Consider the following 16,860-nt stretch of genomic DNA (forward strand, 5'->3'; position numbering starts at 1 on the left):
CTCTTGCTTGTGGACAAATATAATATTGTTTCACCATCTTTGTTGTTTTATTTTTTAAACTTATATCTTTAATCCATCTGGAGTTTATTTTTATACAAAGGATAAGATACGGGCTCAACTTTATTTTTACCCAGATGGTTAACCAGCTAGGTCACAAGCATTTATTTAAAAAAAAGTTCCTTTTCCCAACTGAACAGAAACACCACTTTTCTCATATATTAAATCACCATATACCTACAAGTTATTTCTGAACTTTGCACTGCTCCAATTATCTATTGATCCACTTCTTTTCCAGTGTCATCAAATTTTCAAGACTGTGGATTTAAATATACTTATGGTAAATCTATTTTTATTTTCGTAATTTTCTTAGCATTTTCTAGACATTATTTTTTCCATATGAACTTTACAATCATTTTACCCAAATAGGGTGATGGGACTGTGAGTCTAACTGGAATTGTACTAAATATATGCATTAATTTTAGGAGATTTTATATCTTTATGATATGAAGCATTCTCATCTAAACACAAATTGTTTTGTTTATATTTAGGAGGGGGAAGATGTGGTGGGGAGAGGAGGAAAAGGGAGTAGAAGGAGGAGGAGGAGAAAGAAAGCAAGGAAGAAGGAAAAAAGAGGAAAGTTAAAGAAAACAGTATGTCAGTGGGAGACCCGTTCTGCATCAGGTGCACTCAGGGGATCTGGTGGGGAGGTGGGCTAAATATTAGGAAGCTAGGGACACAGGAAGCCATCAACTTATCAGCCACGATGAGGAGTGACAGCCCCTCACCACCGGGAGGTGTCCGTCTTCTGTTACACTTCTGATCTCCGTCAAGTCTGCATGGCCAGCTAAGAATCCCCTGTCTCTCATCCTTGGATAAGCTCTCTCTCTCTATTTTGCTCTGGGGTTGCATCCCTATCTTTTTACCTTAAAAAAGTTCTGTTTCTGAGCCACAGAATCATGCTGGAAGAACACAAGTTCTTACAGTCCAACTTCCACTGAACTGAAGTCCACCCATCTCCAGGGGACCTGAACATAGCACTGAGCCCCCAACCATCCCCACCAGCTCATCTTCAACACCTGGCTGAAGCCTCACTCATGTGTCAGCCTTGCATTTCTCCCTGCATTGCACATCTCAGCGTACGACCATTATCACCTGTTACCCTGTCCACAAGTATGTCTTAAATGGAATTCATTGCTCAAACACGATAACAAAAGTATCAGAAAATTTGTTAAAGTCCTATTTTCAGTAGCTCCTTTAAATTTTCCACATTGCCTTCAGTCCTCACATGCACAGCATTTGCATAACTGTAAACACTGCATTAATTTATTTCATAGTGAAGTGAAGTCGTTCAGTCATTTCTGACTCTTTGCAACCCCATGGACTGTAGCCTACCAGGCTCCTCTATCCATGGGATTCAATTTATTTCATAAACATTTATTAAACTTTAAAGATGTGCCATGTGCTACACAAGGTATTCACTACTTCAGTGAAGCAAGCAGCTACAGTCCTTACCCTCAAAGAGCTTACAGTCTAGCAGAAGTGTGGAAAAATTCACTAGACTAAAACTGGAAGGCCACACAGGATTGAGATCATGGTTGGTGGGAATGCAAATTGATACAGCCACTATGGAGAACAGTATGAAGATTCCTTAAAAAACTAGGAATAAGACTACCACATGACCCAGCAATACAGCTACTGGGCATATACCATGAGAAAACCGTATTTCAAAAAGACGCATGTAACCCAATGTTCATTGCAGCACTATTTACAATAGCCAGATCATGGAAGCAACCTCTATGTCCATCAACAGATGAATGGATAAAAAAGTTGTGGTACATATATACAATGGAATATTACTCAGCCATAAAAAGGAATGCATTTGAGTCAGTTGTAGTGAGGTGGATAAACGTAGAGCCTATTATACACAGTGAAGTCAGTCAGAAAGAGAAAAACAAATATCATATATTAATGCATATATACGGAATCTAGAAAAATGGAACTGATAAGCCTATTTGCATGGTAGGAATAGATATGCAGATATAGAGCACGGACTTGTAGACGCAGTGGGGGAAGGAAAGAGTGGACAAATTGAGAGAATAGCATTGACAGATTTACACTGCTGCTGCTGCTAAGTTGCTTCAGTCGTGTCCGACTCTGTGCGACCCCATAGACGGCAGCCCACCAGGCTCCCCCGTCCCTGGGATGCTCCAGGCAAGAACGCTGGAGTGGGTTATACTACCATGTGCTAAAATAGAGCTAGTGGAAAGCAGCTGAAGAAAATGGGGAACTCAGCTCGGTGTTCTGTGATGACCTAGATGAGCTGGATGGAGGGGTGGGAGGGAGGCTCAAGAGGGAGGGGATATATGTATACTTATAGCCGAGTCATGCTGCTGTAGAGCAAAAACAAACTCAACATTGTAAAGTAATTATCCTCCAATTAAAACTTTAAAAAGAGAGAGCGAGCGAGAGATGCTAGAAGCCTGGGCTAGGATGGTACAGCAGAAATACAAAGAGCTTACAGCTCCAAGATACCCTTTAAAGGTCTCATGGGCCAGGACTGGAAGTGGGGTATCTGGTTGTGGAGGATTTGGTGAGCTAATGAATGTACAGAGGTAGCATATGTTGCAATGGGACACATGGAGCAGGAGGCAGACTTTGGATGGAAAAGTCAAGACTTCAACTTTGGTTGTGTTCAGTAAAGTGAACTTGTGTGATAATTAAGAAGAGATGAGTCTGGAGCTCAGAGGCAATCTGGGCGGGAGATAAAGGAGACATGCACATATGATGGCATATTAAGCCATACGAGTGGACAAGATTGTCTGTGGACCAAGTAGAGTCAGCTAGAAGAAGAGCCAAAGCTGGGGCTGAACCAACTCCAATAGTTAGAGTCAGGGAGAAAAGGAGCCAGCACAGGAGGCTGAGGCATAGTCAAGAAAGAAGGAAGAGACTATGGAGAGTGTGTGCCATGGAAGGCAATGGAAGAGCTTCATGAATGCAACCAAACAGTCATACTAAGATGAGGACTGACAGTGTCTCCTGGAATACCTCTATGGAGTTTAGTTTCAGGGGAACAGTGGGGCAGAAGTTGACATTGATATGAAAATAGGAGAGAGTTTTTTGTTCTTTTTTCAAGTGCAGTGGAAGAAGGGGATAGTCAAGGAGCTGAAGGTATTTTAATGTGACTTTAGGATTCCTTTGTGGCTCAGATGGTAAAGCATCTGCCTGCAATGTGGGAGACCTGGGTTCGATCCTTGGGTTGGGAAGATCCCCTGGAGAAGGGAATGGCTACCCACTTCAGTATTCTTGCCTGGAGAGTTCTATGGACAGAGGAGTCTGGTGAGCTACCGTCCATGGGGTCACAAAGAGTCAGACATGACTGAGTGACTAACACTTTCACTTTCTTAGGTTCCATGCAAGAATGGTTAAAAAGCTGATGCCTTGGATTAAGGAACCCAAAGTGGGAATGCTTACCAGGTAATAACTCTTGAATTAAGCTGGATACAGTGGGAATGAAGACCCAAAAAGTCAGATGAAATACAAAGTTTGAGTGTCAATTAGCTCGTAATGTCCATGGGGCCAAGGAAGTTCTTGTCACATAACATTCTATCATTCTATCAACAGACCTTATTTTGCTTAACCTTACCTCTTATTGCCAGTTTGGTATTTCCAAGTTTCTAAGTCTATACATGTCACAACAATAACACCCATATGCAAATGGTTTTTCTTTTTTCAAATTACTTCTCCAGAAGTCTAAGCCTGGAAGTAGTGCTTCAAACAGAAAGAATATATTTATGACTCTTGAAATATTACTGTCAAACTGCTTTCTAAAAAGGTTGTGTTAATTGGTATCGCCATCACTAGGTGTCAGCAAACCTTATTTTCACTTTAATTTGTATTTATTTGTTAACTGGTAAAGCTGAACATATTTCCATATCTATATCTAACTCTCTAAACCTCCTCTTGTGAGAATATACATTTTTGCCTGCTTATTTTTTGGTGTCTCTATATTTTTTTTACTTTCTCCTAGCTTTCATATCTTGCAGCTAATATTTTGCCTGTTGCAAATGTTTTTCCTGAAGCATGAGCTTTAGTCATCACTTATTTTTTGTGGTATAGTTTTTTTTTAAAGTCAAGTATATGAATATTTTTCTCTTGCTATTACATGATATATTGTTTCAGAGCCAAGAAAATTATACTTCCAAATTATCTGACGCTCAATTATTTTCTGTGTTAGGTTTTTAGATGAACTTCTTAATTAGCCTAAAATTTATATTTCATGTAAAAAATGTGAATTAAATTACATTTCTGTATTGTAAGCCAGTTATTTCAGCAACTTTTTATGAAATAATTCTTTTGTTTCCTCTTAATTCGTGATAAACAATCTTTAAATTTTTTACATCTATTTCTGGGCTTTGTAGCCTATTCCATGAATCTATATTCCTATTTTTTATTTATGTTTTTAGGCAGCACCACTGGAGAAGGCAATGGCACCCCACTCCAGTACTCTTGCCTGGAAAATCCCGTGGATGGAGGAGCCTGGTGGGCTGCAGTCCATGGGATCACTGGGAGGCAGACACGACTGAGTGACTTCACTTTGACTTTTCATTTTCATGCACTGGAGAAGGAAATGGCAATCCACTCCAGTATTCTTGCCTGGAGAATCCCAGGGATGGGGGAGCCCAGTGGGCTGCCGTCTATGTGGTCGCACAGAGTTGGACACAACTGAAGTGACTTAGCAGCAGCAGCAGCAGGCCACACCACGAGGCATGTGGAATCTTAGTTCCCCAACCCATGGGGATCAAACCCATGCTCCCTGCATTGGGAGCATGGAGTCTTAACCATTAGACTGCCAGGGAAGTCCCTATATTCTTATTTTTAAACAAGAGTCATGGGCTAAATTATTGCCACTATATACTTTGCCAACAAAGGTCCATCTAGTCAAGGCTACGGTTTTTCCAGTGGTCATGTATGGATGTGAGAGTAGGACTGTGAAGAAAGCTGAGCATCGAAGAATTGATGCTTTTGAACTGTGGTGTTGGAGAAGACTCTTGAGAGTCCCTTGGACTTCAAGGAGATCCAACCAGTCCATTCTAAAGGAGATCAGCCCTGGGTGTTCTTTGGAAGGAATGATGCTAAAGCTGAAACTCCACTACTTTGGCCACCTCATGCGAAGAGTTGACTCATTGGAAAAGACTCTGATGCTGGGAGAGATTGGGGGCAGGAGGAGAAGGGGACGACAGAGGATGAGATGGCTGGATGGCATCACCAACTCGATGGACTTGAGTTTGAGTGAACTCCGGGAGATGGTGATGGACAGGGAGGCCTGGCGTGCTGCAATTCATGGGGTCGCAAAGAGTCGGACATGACTGAGCGACTGAACTGAACTGAACTGATGTGTTTATAATCATATGGAAATGGACCTGCTAAAGTAATTTTATTTTTTTCAACATATATCTTGGATATTCTTGACCAATTCACATTAGTATTTCAGATGAATTTTATAAATTAATTTTAGGGCTTCCCTGGTGGCTCAGATGGTAAAGAGTCTGCCTGCAGTGCAGGAGACCCAGGATCTATCCTTGGGTCGTGAAGATCCTGTGCAGAAGGAAATGGCAACCCACTCCGGTATCCTTGCCTGGAAAAGTTCATGGACGAAGGAGCCTGGCAGGCTATAGTCCATGGGTCGCAAAGAGTCCGACATGACTGAATGAGTTCACTTTTAAGACAAAAACCATTTAAATTTTTACTAGGATGACATGAAATCTAGACAACAGATTGAGGAAATAGTGACATTTTTATGATATTGTCCCACCAAGAAACATAGTATATGTCTGGATATATCTAACATGCTTTTCATATCTTTCAATAAAATACCTGTTTTTGTTTTTATATTTATTTACACTTTTAATTGATAAGATTTCCTTATTATGAGTTATAATTAGCCTCAATAGACTACTGCCTCACTAAGAAAAACTGTTGCATGGTGAAAATCACTGTTTTGGTAGGTGGCTTCAACATGTATCTCCCAGTAAAAAGTATTTTAAAGCACAATGTACATGCCTCTGCAGGTTTGAGCCTGAGTATTTCCATTGTTTTTAATGAATGGGATCTTTTATTAATGTGTTAACAGTTTGTCTTATATGTCATAAGGTTACTGATACTTGAACATTTACTGAACATTAGCACTTTATTTGACCTTTATTAATTTGAATAGTTTTAAAAGCTAATATATTTAGATATTACAACTAAATACACCCACTTAAGATGAGCAAATAATATGTTTGTCTATTCCATTCCAATAATTATTTCTATTATTAACACTTGTTTCTTGCATTAGTGCATGGGACACAACTTTAAAAACAATATTGGTTGTCTCAGTGACAGAATTCCATGTTTCTGCTCTGATTTGTAAAAGAATGTTTCTGTTTTCTCTTTTAGGAACCATGCTATTTGTGGGAAATACTTCTATTCCTACATCTTTTCTCTTTTTATTAGTATAAACCATTTTTCCTGTTAACAATCTCTTTATAGGTATTGTTTTTTAGCCGCTCAGTCATGTCTGACTCTTTGCGACCCCATGGACTGTGGCACGCCAGGCTTCCCTCGTCTGTCACTATCCCAGAGTTTGCCCAAACTCATGTCCATTGAGTCAGTGATGCCATCCAATCACCTCGTCCTCTGTTCTCCCCTTCTCCTCCTGCCTTCAATCTTTCCCAGCATCAGGGTCTTTTCCAATGAGTCAGTTCTTCACATCAGGTGACCAAAGTATTGGAGCTTCAGCTTCAGCAACAGTCCTTGTAATGAATATTCAGGGTTGATTTCCTTTAAGGTTGACTGGTTTGATCTCCTTCAGTCCAAGGGACTCCCAAGAGTCTTCTTCAACACCACAATTCGAAGGCATCAATTCTTGGGCACTCAGCCTTTTTTATTGTCCACCTCTCACATCCAAACATATAATTTTACATAATGTAAAAGTGGGGTGCCACGCATCCCTTTTTGTGTGTGTCTGTGTATATGAGGATTTCAGTTGTCTCTCTTTTTTAAGTCTATCTCTGACCTTTCCTCCACCACACGAATTATTTCATCATGGGAGCCTATGTTTACAACCTAGTATGAATTCTCTCATGTTTTTCTCCATGCTCAAATAATCATATAGAGACATAGACATCAACATATAGAGGGACATTTTTGGATCAATATAAGACCATGCTATATGTACTTTTCTGCATCTTGATATTTTTATTCAACAAAATCTCATAATATTCCTCCAAGGCAATTAGAATTGCTCTACTTCTCTCTTTTTAACGCCAATTTCATAACAAGGATGAGAATACACTACCTTCTAATTGTCTTGTGTAAACAAGAGGCTCTGTATTACATGCATCTTTTTTTTTTTTGTACCAAGAAAGTTGCTAGAATGTTATTTGCAGTGAGCAAATGCTCTTTAAACCAAGTTATTGTGATAGCTGGAACTGGAGAAGAAATTACTTAAATAACCAAGGATCTGAGACTCTCAGCAAGCCACAGTTAACCCTAAAGACAGGAAATATTTTGAAATAATATGACCAAGAGCTGGAGACAGACATCTTATCAATGTCACTAAAATAATCAGCCCAAAGTTGGCTTCAAAGGAAAGCTTTACTCAAATTGCTAAAGTCTTATCTCCTTTACCTTGAGAGTGGTGGTGAGCTGGAGAAAGCGAGGTAATGGTTGCGTGGGAAGACTCTAGAGGGATTAGGGTAAACCACACTGGGACTCAAGGTGGGGAAGAAAGCACCAGTGGTTCTTTGGGTGGTAAACATGTTCCAGGCTAGATGTGAATGGTGATTAATTTATACTGGTGAACCCAAAGATGGGTAAGCAAACTGAGTAAGCGGCTCTTTTTAGTCAATGAGCAGCTTGCTTTCCCTCACTGCACTTCACTTAAGTACTCCCCTTAACATTTTCAAAACGATAAAAGAAAAAAAAGCCGTGCGTAATCATAACCACTTATCAGAGTCCTGGGTATATTCAATGATCATGGTATTTTCTAGCAGTCTCTATCAGCACTAAAGTCAGCTATTTTTCAGACTGATAACAGAAATAAAAATTTGGCCATACCTAACTTAGATACCTAAGCATCTTTTTCCACAGAAACTGCTCACAATAGTGCAGGTCTGGTAGAGGTTTGGACGAAAGCTTTGAAGGGTTTTTTTGGGAGGGCACCCCCCCAACCCATCCTCCATACCCTCGCCCTCAGGAGGGCGATAGAAAGGAACAACAGCCAAATAAGTTGAAATCCATGAGTTCTGATCAGTTATGACTTGAAAGCTTGATTCTTTTATTATTTATCACTCATTAAATGCTCTGGCTCTCTTTTATTAAATGTTAAATCATCTTAAGTGGTACGGTTCTTGCTATTTGAAATGGCAAAGTGTAAGGGGAAAGAGAAAGTGGCCCATCTCCTTGTTAATATGGCATTCAAATAAAACAGAGTGAGCTCAGCAGACAGGTCAACTGGCTGCTGATGGTGATTCTGTATAGTTATTCATAATACAAGAGCTGTAATTAGGGAGAAAATGTCTCCTTACAGCCACTGAGACTGCAAGGCAGGAATTCCATTTTCCCATGGGGCGAGGCTGGTATGTGAATCTGAAAATGCATGAATATGCTCACACTGCTTCATTTCTCTCATCCAATGACAGGGCTGATGTGTTGCCAGAGGCAGTATAGTACTGCCGTAGCACGAGCCCATGCACTTTTCAAGGGACCGCCCCCCCTTGCAATATTCACTGCCCATATTGCTTTCTCTCCCTCTCAATATCACCTGAAGGCATGCACGTAAGACAGTGTCAAAAACCCAAACACATCAAGAAAAGGAACTAAAAAACAAAATAAAATTCAGTCCTTAAGTCGCACTTAAGGACTCTTGTTGACCATGAATCTGAACTTTTTTTTCCTTTTTTTTTAAATCAATGTTTTTCAATGACATTAGTCCATTTTTCCCTTAATTTCAACAACTGAAGGTCATCTTCAGCGCCACAAGATGACAAACTCCATGAGGGCAGGTTCACGACGCATCTCATTCTCTGCTATCTCCCTGTCACCTTGCAGAATGTACAGGAATTGGTGCTCACACAGTATTAGTTCGGAGAAGGCGATGGCACCCCACTCCAGTACTCTTGCTTGGAAAATCCCATGGACGGAGGAGTCTGGTGGGCTGCAGTCCATGGGATCGCGAAGAGTCGGACACAACTGAGCGACTTCTCTTTCACTTTTCACGCTCATGCATTGGAGAAGGAAATGGCAACCCACTCCAGCGTTCTTGCCTGGAGAATCTCAAGGACGGGGAGCCTGGTGGGCTGCCGTCTATGGGGTCGCACAGAGTCGGACACAACTGAAGCGACTTAGCAGCAGCAGTGTCAGTTAACTGAGTGAATTCTCATAACTAAGCTTATTTGATCATTAATAGGTATTTTACACACAGAAGGAAGTTGGCATCAGTTGACTAAAATGAGACAATAGAGACAAATTAAAAATCTTTCCTCTTACCTTATCTTTACTGCTTCGAAATAGGTGAATTTGAGGGCACTTTTTAGCTCCAGATAAAACATCCAGCCAGTTTTCTGAATTATTTAAATGCTCACAATCTTCTTTAAAAGTACACCTATCAAAAAAAAAAAACAAAAAGGGAGGGGGCAGCAAAACAGCAACCCCAAACATGCATCATTAAAACTTTCTCATACTTGGCTTCAGTACAAAATGCCAGACTTTGTGTGAGGATCATTGATTTCGAGTGAGAATAAGAACATGATGCTAAAACCATGAAAAGCAACAGGAAACCAGCAAAGCATTTTTTCCATCATGTCTCAGAACTGAGAACAAATGTGGACATGTTGAACTTAGACTTCTGAGCCATCTCTCAAGATGACATTGCAAATACATCCAAAACACATCCTCTCCTGGATTCTAAAATTAAAGCACTACCTTCTAGAAAAACCTAGCATAGAACAGCCCAAAAAAAGGTTTACACATCGAAAACGTTTAGCTTTGCCATTCATTTCCAGAATTCCAACCTATTATGTAACTTTTGCTGTTGTTTAAAAAAAAAAAAAGAAGCGACCATTGTTGTGCTTTGCAGTATGATAATCAAATAAACATATTGCAAGGGCAAAGTCTTCCCAAGAATTTGATAAGACATTCCAGAACCATCTGCTACATAACATTTATTTAGACAGATACCAACTCACATCAAAAGATATTGGGTGAAACATTTGCCAGGGCCACCTCCCCAAATCAGCCAGCCCAGAGGATGTCCCCAAAGAAATCTGCAGCTGTGGGCAGGGCCAGCTACTTTGATAAACACCATCATAAGCTGAAGGTGAAATCGCCGCTTCGCCTGTGCCTGGCTCGGTCACTCTAGGTCATGTGAACTTGGGAACTCCCGCCTCGCCAGCAGGGCGGCCAACTTAACAAGAAGAACGAATGCCAAAGGTTACTTGGTTTCCAAATGGTGTTGGACTGCTCAGACATTCTACTGAATGATATCAAGGAAAGAACAAAACCTCTGTTACCTCTGCCTTCTCAAGGTCCAAGGTTAAAACGAAGCGGTGGAGGAGAACCAGTAAGTTTTAAAAGAAACTGAAAATTCATGATTCACAAGAGATTGAAAGCAACTAGATAATAACCTCAGTCAATTCCGGGGAGTCCCTGAAAGGAAGTGAGTGGAGACAAGTGTGGTCCCAAACAGTGTATTTGACAAGCATTTTATTTCTTTTTCTTCTTCTCTTTTTTTTTTTAAAATTCTTAAGAATAAATTTAGGCCTCACGGCTTCATCTTTGAGCGCTGCGCTAATTTGAATATGACAGAAATAGAACAGGAAGCCAGTGAGTTTCATTAGACATCACCCCCAAGTGCAATCTTTCAGCGTGTCATCATATTCTCCCGTCTCGGGGAATCCTGCTTCCAGGCAGCACATCTGTGTCCAAGCTCTTCTCCACCTGTGTCGGCTCCTTCTCCAACATCAGGGCCACGGGGATTTTCATCAGCAGTTCTCCACAGTCATAAATTTATCTGACCCTTGATGGCTAGCTCGTCCGTCACGGACATTAAGTTCAAATTAAACCTCCTCTCAATGTCAGGGAGAGTTTTCAACGGAGGGACACATACTGCCGGATTGAAACAGACAGAAGGACAAGGCTGGTTCCCTGTTTTGTATTAGAAAGCGATGATGACTGTCAAAAACGACCTGCCTCTCTCGCAGGGGCATTCCAGCTTGTATAAGGCACTTCCTCTGTCTAAAAGGAGGCCAAAAAAAAAAAAAAAGCCAGTTCTAAAGAGAGGGGAGTACAAATGTTTTTGTAGGCTTTTAATACTGCCTGGGAGTCAAGGCCTAAGGCTGCCAAAAACACAAGTGTAAAATGTTTCATACAAATAGTGCTACAATTTGCCAATTTGTAGGCAGAAAACAGTAGTGCCACTGAATTATCACTCCCTTTTCTGAACTCCTATGGCATTTCTTGTTGGAAGCACAGATTTTGGTATTTAATCATATGCTGCCTTGAATTACAACTTAACTGTTTTACGTGGCTACGTCATGCCCCCCAGTAAGCTGTAAGCTCCTCAAAAGAAGGAAGAATGTCTTTAATATTTCTTCTGCAGATCTTTCTGTGTCTGACAGCATGATATGCAAATACTAGGGTTTCAACCAACATTTTTGAATGAATGAATGAAATATGAAATCTCTGTAGGTCCTTTCTGTAGGTGAGTTTTCTTTCTAGAGTTTCCTTAGAGTTTATGTCTGACTTGTACTCATAGCGAAGAGACTACTTTTAATATAAGCTAAAAGTTTGAATCGGGGGCCAGAGAGGGGACAGATTAGAAACTGAGGTTTTCAAGGTTTTCAGTTTATCTTTTGGGGGAAAAAAAAACAAAAACATATGTTTATATATATATATATATGCTTCCCAAGTGGTGCTAGTGGTAAAGAATCTGCCTGCCAACGCAGGAGACATAAGAGACACGTGTTTGATCCCTGGGTCAGGAAAATCCCCCGGAGGAGGGCATGGCAACCCTCTTCAGTCTTCTTGCCTGGAGAATCCCAAGGACAGAGGAGCCTGGCAGGCTACAGTCCATGTTGTTGCAAAGAGTCAGACAGGACTGAAGGGACTTAACACTGAAGCATATATATATATATGTATATATGTAATAGACCTTTCACTTCCTATTTTGTATAAGACGAAAACAAAATTGAACCATGTTAAGCAACTAAATATAAATTCCTGGTTTATAAAACACCTTTGAGATCTCATGCCTTCTTTCTCGCCAGCTGAAAAATAAAAATTAAAAAGCAAACCATAACTCCAAGAACATATAACCAGATGGTCAACCAACAATCATATCTTATTCGTCAATATTGCAGATGATAAAATCTTCATGACACCACGTTCCCCACACAAACTTTCTCCAGGAGGGGGAACAGACCTCAGAGCTCCCACGTTTGAGTAAACAAAACCAAAATGGTCCCTTTTGAAAGCCATCACTCTTGTTCCTACACATCCACAAAAGCAATGGTCAAGTGCATAGACACTTAAGCCTTTGCCCAAATAAAATTAAAATCTCATTTTCAGACTCAGGTCTCGGCAAGGCTGATTCTCAGTGAAGCAACCTCAGATAGGCTGATTTCTTAACTGACTTCATGATAATTTCTTCAGATAGGAGGAAAGATAGGAAGAAAATGGGATTCAAATTCAAATGAGCATATTCTGGAAAAAAAAAAAGGCAGACATGTATTTGCTTTTCTTATCTTATGCTGTTGCCCCGCTCTCCAAGGGTCTTTCCCAAAGTCCTAGGACTCCCAATTAATATTTTTCTGGCCCTTACGTCCAGCTAGATTTCATGCCTACAAAATAAGACCAACATGCAGACACTTGCCTACTCGCAAATTAATAGAATCGGCATTAATGGGAAAAAAAAAAAAAAAACTGCCTGAAGGAAAAAAAAAAAAAACCATAAACCAAAAGTTAAAAAAAAAAAAAAAAAAACTTTTGCTAGGTGAAAGGACCATGAATTCAATTTAGTGAATTAAACTACTTAAGAAGGCTTGTTCATAGTATCTACTATAGAGGTTAATCTGTTCAAAATAATAAGAGTTAGTTACTCATTTATATACATATGTGGACCACTCCTCCCTTGCCCTTAACTCTTAGTTTGTTCAAAACTCATGAATAGGGAGATTCCAGACACTTGTCTAAGTTTGCTGTTTCAAATTCAGAAAGCATCTGCTGACAGTGTGTTTGCTTCCTGAGTTTGTGGACATCATTCCAAACAAACCCTGATGTCCCTCAGTCACCACCCCACCAGGTATCTACATGGGGGAACTGCCGCGTGGAGTGTTGATGGCCACTCCTCCCCCGTTAGTCCTCACAGGCTTCCCAGGTGGCTCAGTGGGAAAGAATCCACCTGCCAATGCAGGAGACACAGAAGATGCGGGTTCAATCTCTGGGTTGGGGAGATCCCCTGGAGGAGGAATGGCACCCAGCTCCAGTATTCTTGCCTGGACATTTCCATGGACAGAGGAGCCTGGAGGGCAACAGGAGGAGCCAGGGGTCACAAAGAGTCAGACAAGACTGAGCATGCATAAACATTAGTCCTCAAAACCACGTTGCTCTATAGGGATGAAATGGAGGCTCAGAGAGTTGTTTACAATGTGCCAAGCTTTCCCAGCTTCAAGTGTCTGAAGTCTGCTTTCAGAGCCACACACTTGGCCACTCAGCTGCATGGTCATCTGTAAGCCCTATGTGTTACAACATGTCAGTCATGTCTGACTCTTTGCAATCTCATGGACTGTAGCCCACCAGGATCCTAACTGCCATTTAATAAGCTACACAAAAATAATGACATTTAGAGTTCCTCCTGGTTTCCTTGGGCCCCATTAGTGGCTGGAGGGTGGGGCTGGGCCAGGACAAGGCGACAGAGATAAAGACCCCAGGAGCATAGAATGGAGGTGAGACAGAGCCTCCGGAATGAAGAGGGGAGCATGGATTTGGGAGGGAAACACAGGGCAGGGTTCTGAGAGGCCCTGAATGTTCACCTATCACTAGCCCTGAATACAAAACACCTAATTAGAGGTTAAGGTTCCAGGGAGCCCCCCAACTCAGAAGTCTATTGTATTCCAAAAATTGGCTTGCAAACCCTCTGTTTGTAATACAGAATACACGTTTCTCCCCAGAGAAATAATGTTATAAACAGTGATTAAGTCTCCAGGTTTTAACCCACAAAACCTATTTATTTGCAATGTAACTTCAATTCTATATATTTGCAATATAAGAGTAGCAGAAAACAATGAGGTTGAATCCATTTGCATTATATAGCAGTTTTTCTTCTTTACTTGTGTTTCTGCTTGGCTGGTAGTCTGGGAACAGTGCCCAGCTGGATCGACTTTTAAATTTATTATTACAGTATTGCATTTATACAGTATTTCTATTTTTTAATGGGGATGACTTAAATTATTAATTGTTTTCATGCCGACATAAAGAACTGGGAGACCCACCTCTAGAAATGAGCTGAAGTTTCCAGGCATACAGGCAGGTGAAATGCCCAGGGGACAGGCTGGGGGACCTTGAAAATCTGACTCTATTAGGCTAGAATCTCTCCCTAAGAATTTACTACTTACTCAACCTTGAAATAGAAACTCTGAACTCAGAAATGTAACTTCTACTTCCTGCCACTCGAATTTCATCAGCATCCTCTAATCTAATTGTTCACTAAGAGCAGACAGTCCCTGAAGTAAACTGACAACTAAATATCAGGTAATTGGCTTGAATGGGAGGTTGGTGTGATCTGTTTCAAAGATTCTCTACTGATACAATATCAGAAAACTTTTAACAAGGAAAGATCCAGCCTCTCTCTCAGAACAGGAGACTGTGTCTGTGGCTGGGAGAAGATTTTGCTACAAGAGCATCCCAAGGTCTTCTGCTAAGTGATTTGAAACAGATGTCTGCATTTTTTCAGAAGGGCACGGAGCCCAGAGGAGGGACCAGGTGGTCCCAAGAATCGAGGGACTTTCATTAATGTTGTTAGTCCATGAGATGGAAAAACCAATCTCAACTGAAGAGAAGAGAACGAGAAGTCACTGTGACAAACTCAACTCTGAATTCTAGGCCTCCAGAGTCAGCCAAGAGGGATGCCAAAATACAAGACCAAAATAACTTGCCAGGAAAGCTGAAAAACTGCATTTCAGCTCCAGTGATGAAAAGCCAACCTACATAAGAAAATGATGCTAATAACAGAAACAATTTAGAAGATTTTTTTTTAAAGTGAAAACATCTAACATGCCAGGAGATGTTCTTTCATATGATTTGATTCATTATTCTTCACAAAACTATGAAGTAGGTACGACAAATTCCCTTGCTTTTTACAGCTGGGGAAAACTCGAGGCAGAAGGCTCCATATTGTTTCCCGCGGTCACAGAGTTAGGAAGCAGAGGGGTTGAGATACCAAATCAGATAATGCTGCTTCCAATTCCATGTCTCATCTCCTACCCGCTACTGCCCCTCACCAGGGCCCTCGTTTATGGAGCCCTTTCCAGGGGCCGGGTGCTGTTTCTAGGACTTTCTGGGACTTGTTGATCCTATAGCTACCTCAGGTACTATTGTTATCAGCTCCATTTCAATGATGAGGAAACTGAGGCGCAGAGATTAGACGGCATGGTATGAACCTCAGCAGTCTGGCAGTGGTGTTCATACTCTTAGGACTGTGCCAAACAGCTCAAAATTTTCAAAGGTTTCCAGGATAATAACATCATAAAGGCCAAAATAAAAATAACTACATCCTCCCAGAGCCTGAGCCCTATGAGAAAAATACAGGTTTTATTCCATTTCTCAGCAATTCTCCAAGTGTGTTCTTCAAGCTGTTTTAGGTGTTAGTATTAAATGAGGCTTAAGAAATTTGGGAAACACTAGTTAAATAAAATTAAATGATCTTCTCTACTGCAGGAATTCTCAGAGCCTTCAATATTCCAGTGTACTTTGTAACTTAAAAGATAGGAATGGATAATGCACATCTTCTAACGTTTTTACTGAAGGATTAGAAGTCCTAGCCATGCATACTGCTGCTGCTGCTACTGCTAAGTCGCTTCAGTCGTGTCCGACTCTGTGCGACCCCATAGACGGCAGCCCACCAGGCTCCCCAGTCCCTGGGATTCTCCAGGCAAGAACACTGGAGTGGGTTGCCATTTCCTTCTCCAATGCATGAGAGTGAAAAGTGAAAGGGAAGTTGCTCAGTCATGTCCGACTCTTAGCGACCCCATGGACTGCAGCCTACCAGGCTCCTCCATCCATGGGATTTTCCAAGCAAGAGTACTGGAGTGGGGTGCCATAGCCACGCACACTGGGAAGCACTTAAATCTTGGTTAATGAGCAATAATCCAAATGGAAGATCAAATTGGAAAACTTTAGGCTTTTTGGGGGCTCTTTTTTCTCATCTCTCATACCCGGCTGATCATGACCTATTCGTTCCAAGCATTGCTCTATGCCGTCTCCCACAATCTGCCCTCACCTATCACCTGGGCTCCTGCAGCAGGCTTCTGACTGGCCTCCCTCCTACCTGCCTCTAGTCAGCTCTCCACACCAATGCCAAGGTATTCTCAAGCCCAGAACTGATTACACCTCTTCCTACTAAAAAATCTTCAACGGCACCCTTCCACCTACCCCAAACTCCTCTACCTACATCCCTTTCATGACTTGGAGCCTAGAACACACGTTTCCACACTCGTGGTACCCAATACTATGATTGAGCCTCTTCCTTCTTTCCCAAACTCATCCCTCGGCAATCGTGGGTTGATAAGTCTATTTAACTTACAAGCTCCTAAAGACATCCAT

The 16,860-nt window shown here is 41.2% G+C and overlaps 1 protein-coding gene across 3 annotated transcripts in view; it reads right to left on the reverse strand.

Moving 5' to 3' along the window:
* The window catches only part of PLXNC1 (plexin C1), a 153,280-nt gene that overhangs the window by 83,034 nt on the left and 53,386 nt on the right, over positions 1-16,860 (reverse strand). For all 3 annotated transcript variants that reach the window (XM_027543151.1, XM_027543152.1, XM_027543150.1), the window contains one exon: positions 9,532-9,646. In XM_027543151.1, the coding sequence (XP_027398952.1) occupies positions 9,532-9,646 (115 nt within the window). The remainder of the gene's footprint in view (positions 1-9,531; positions 9,647-16,860) is intronic.

Source organism: Bos indicus x Bos taurus, chromosome 5 (genome assembly GCF_003369695.1).
Source record: "Bos indicus x Bos taurus breed Angus x Brahman F1 hybrid chromosome 5, Bos_hybrid_MaternalHap_v2.0, whole genome shotgun sequence".
NCBI lineage: Eukaryota > Metazoa > Chordata > Mammalia > Artiodactyla > Bovidae > Bos > Bos indicus x Bos taurus.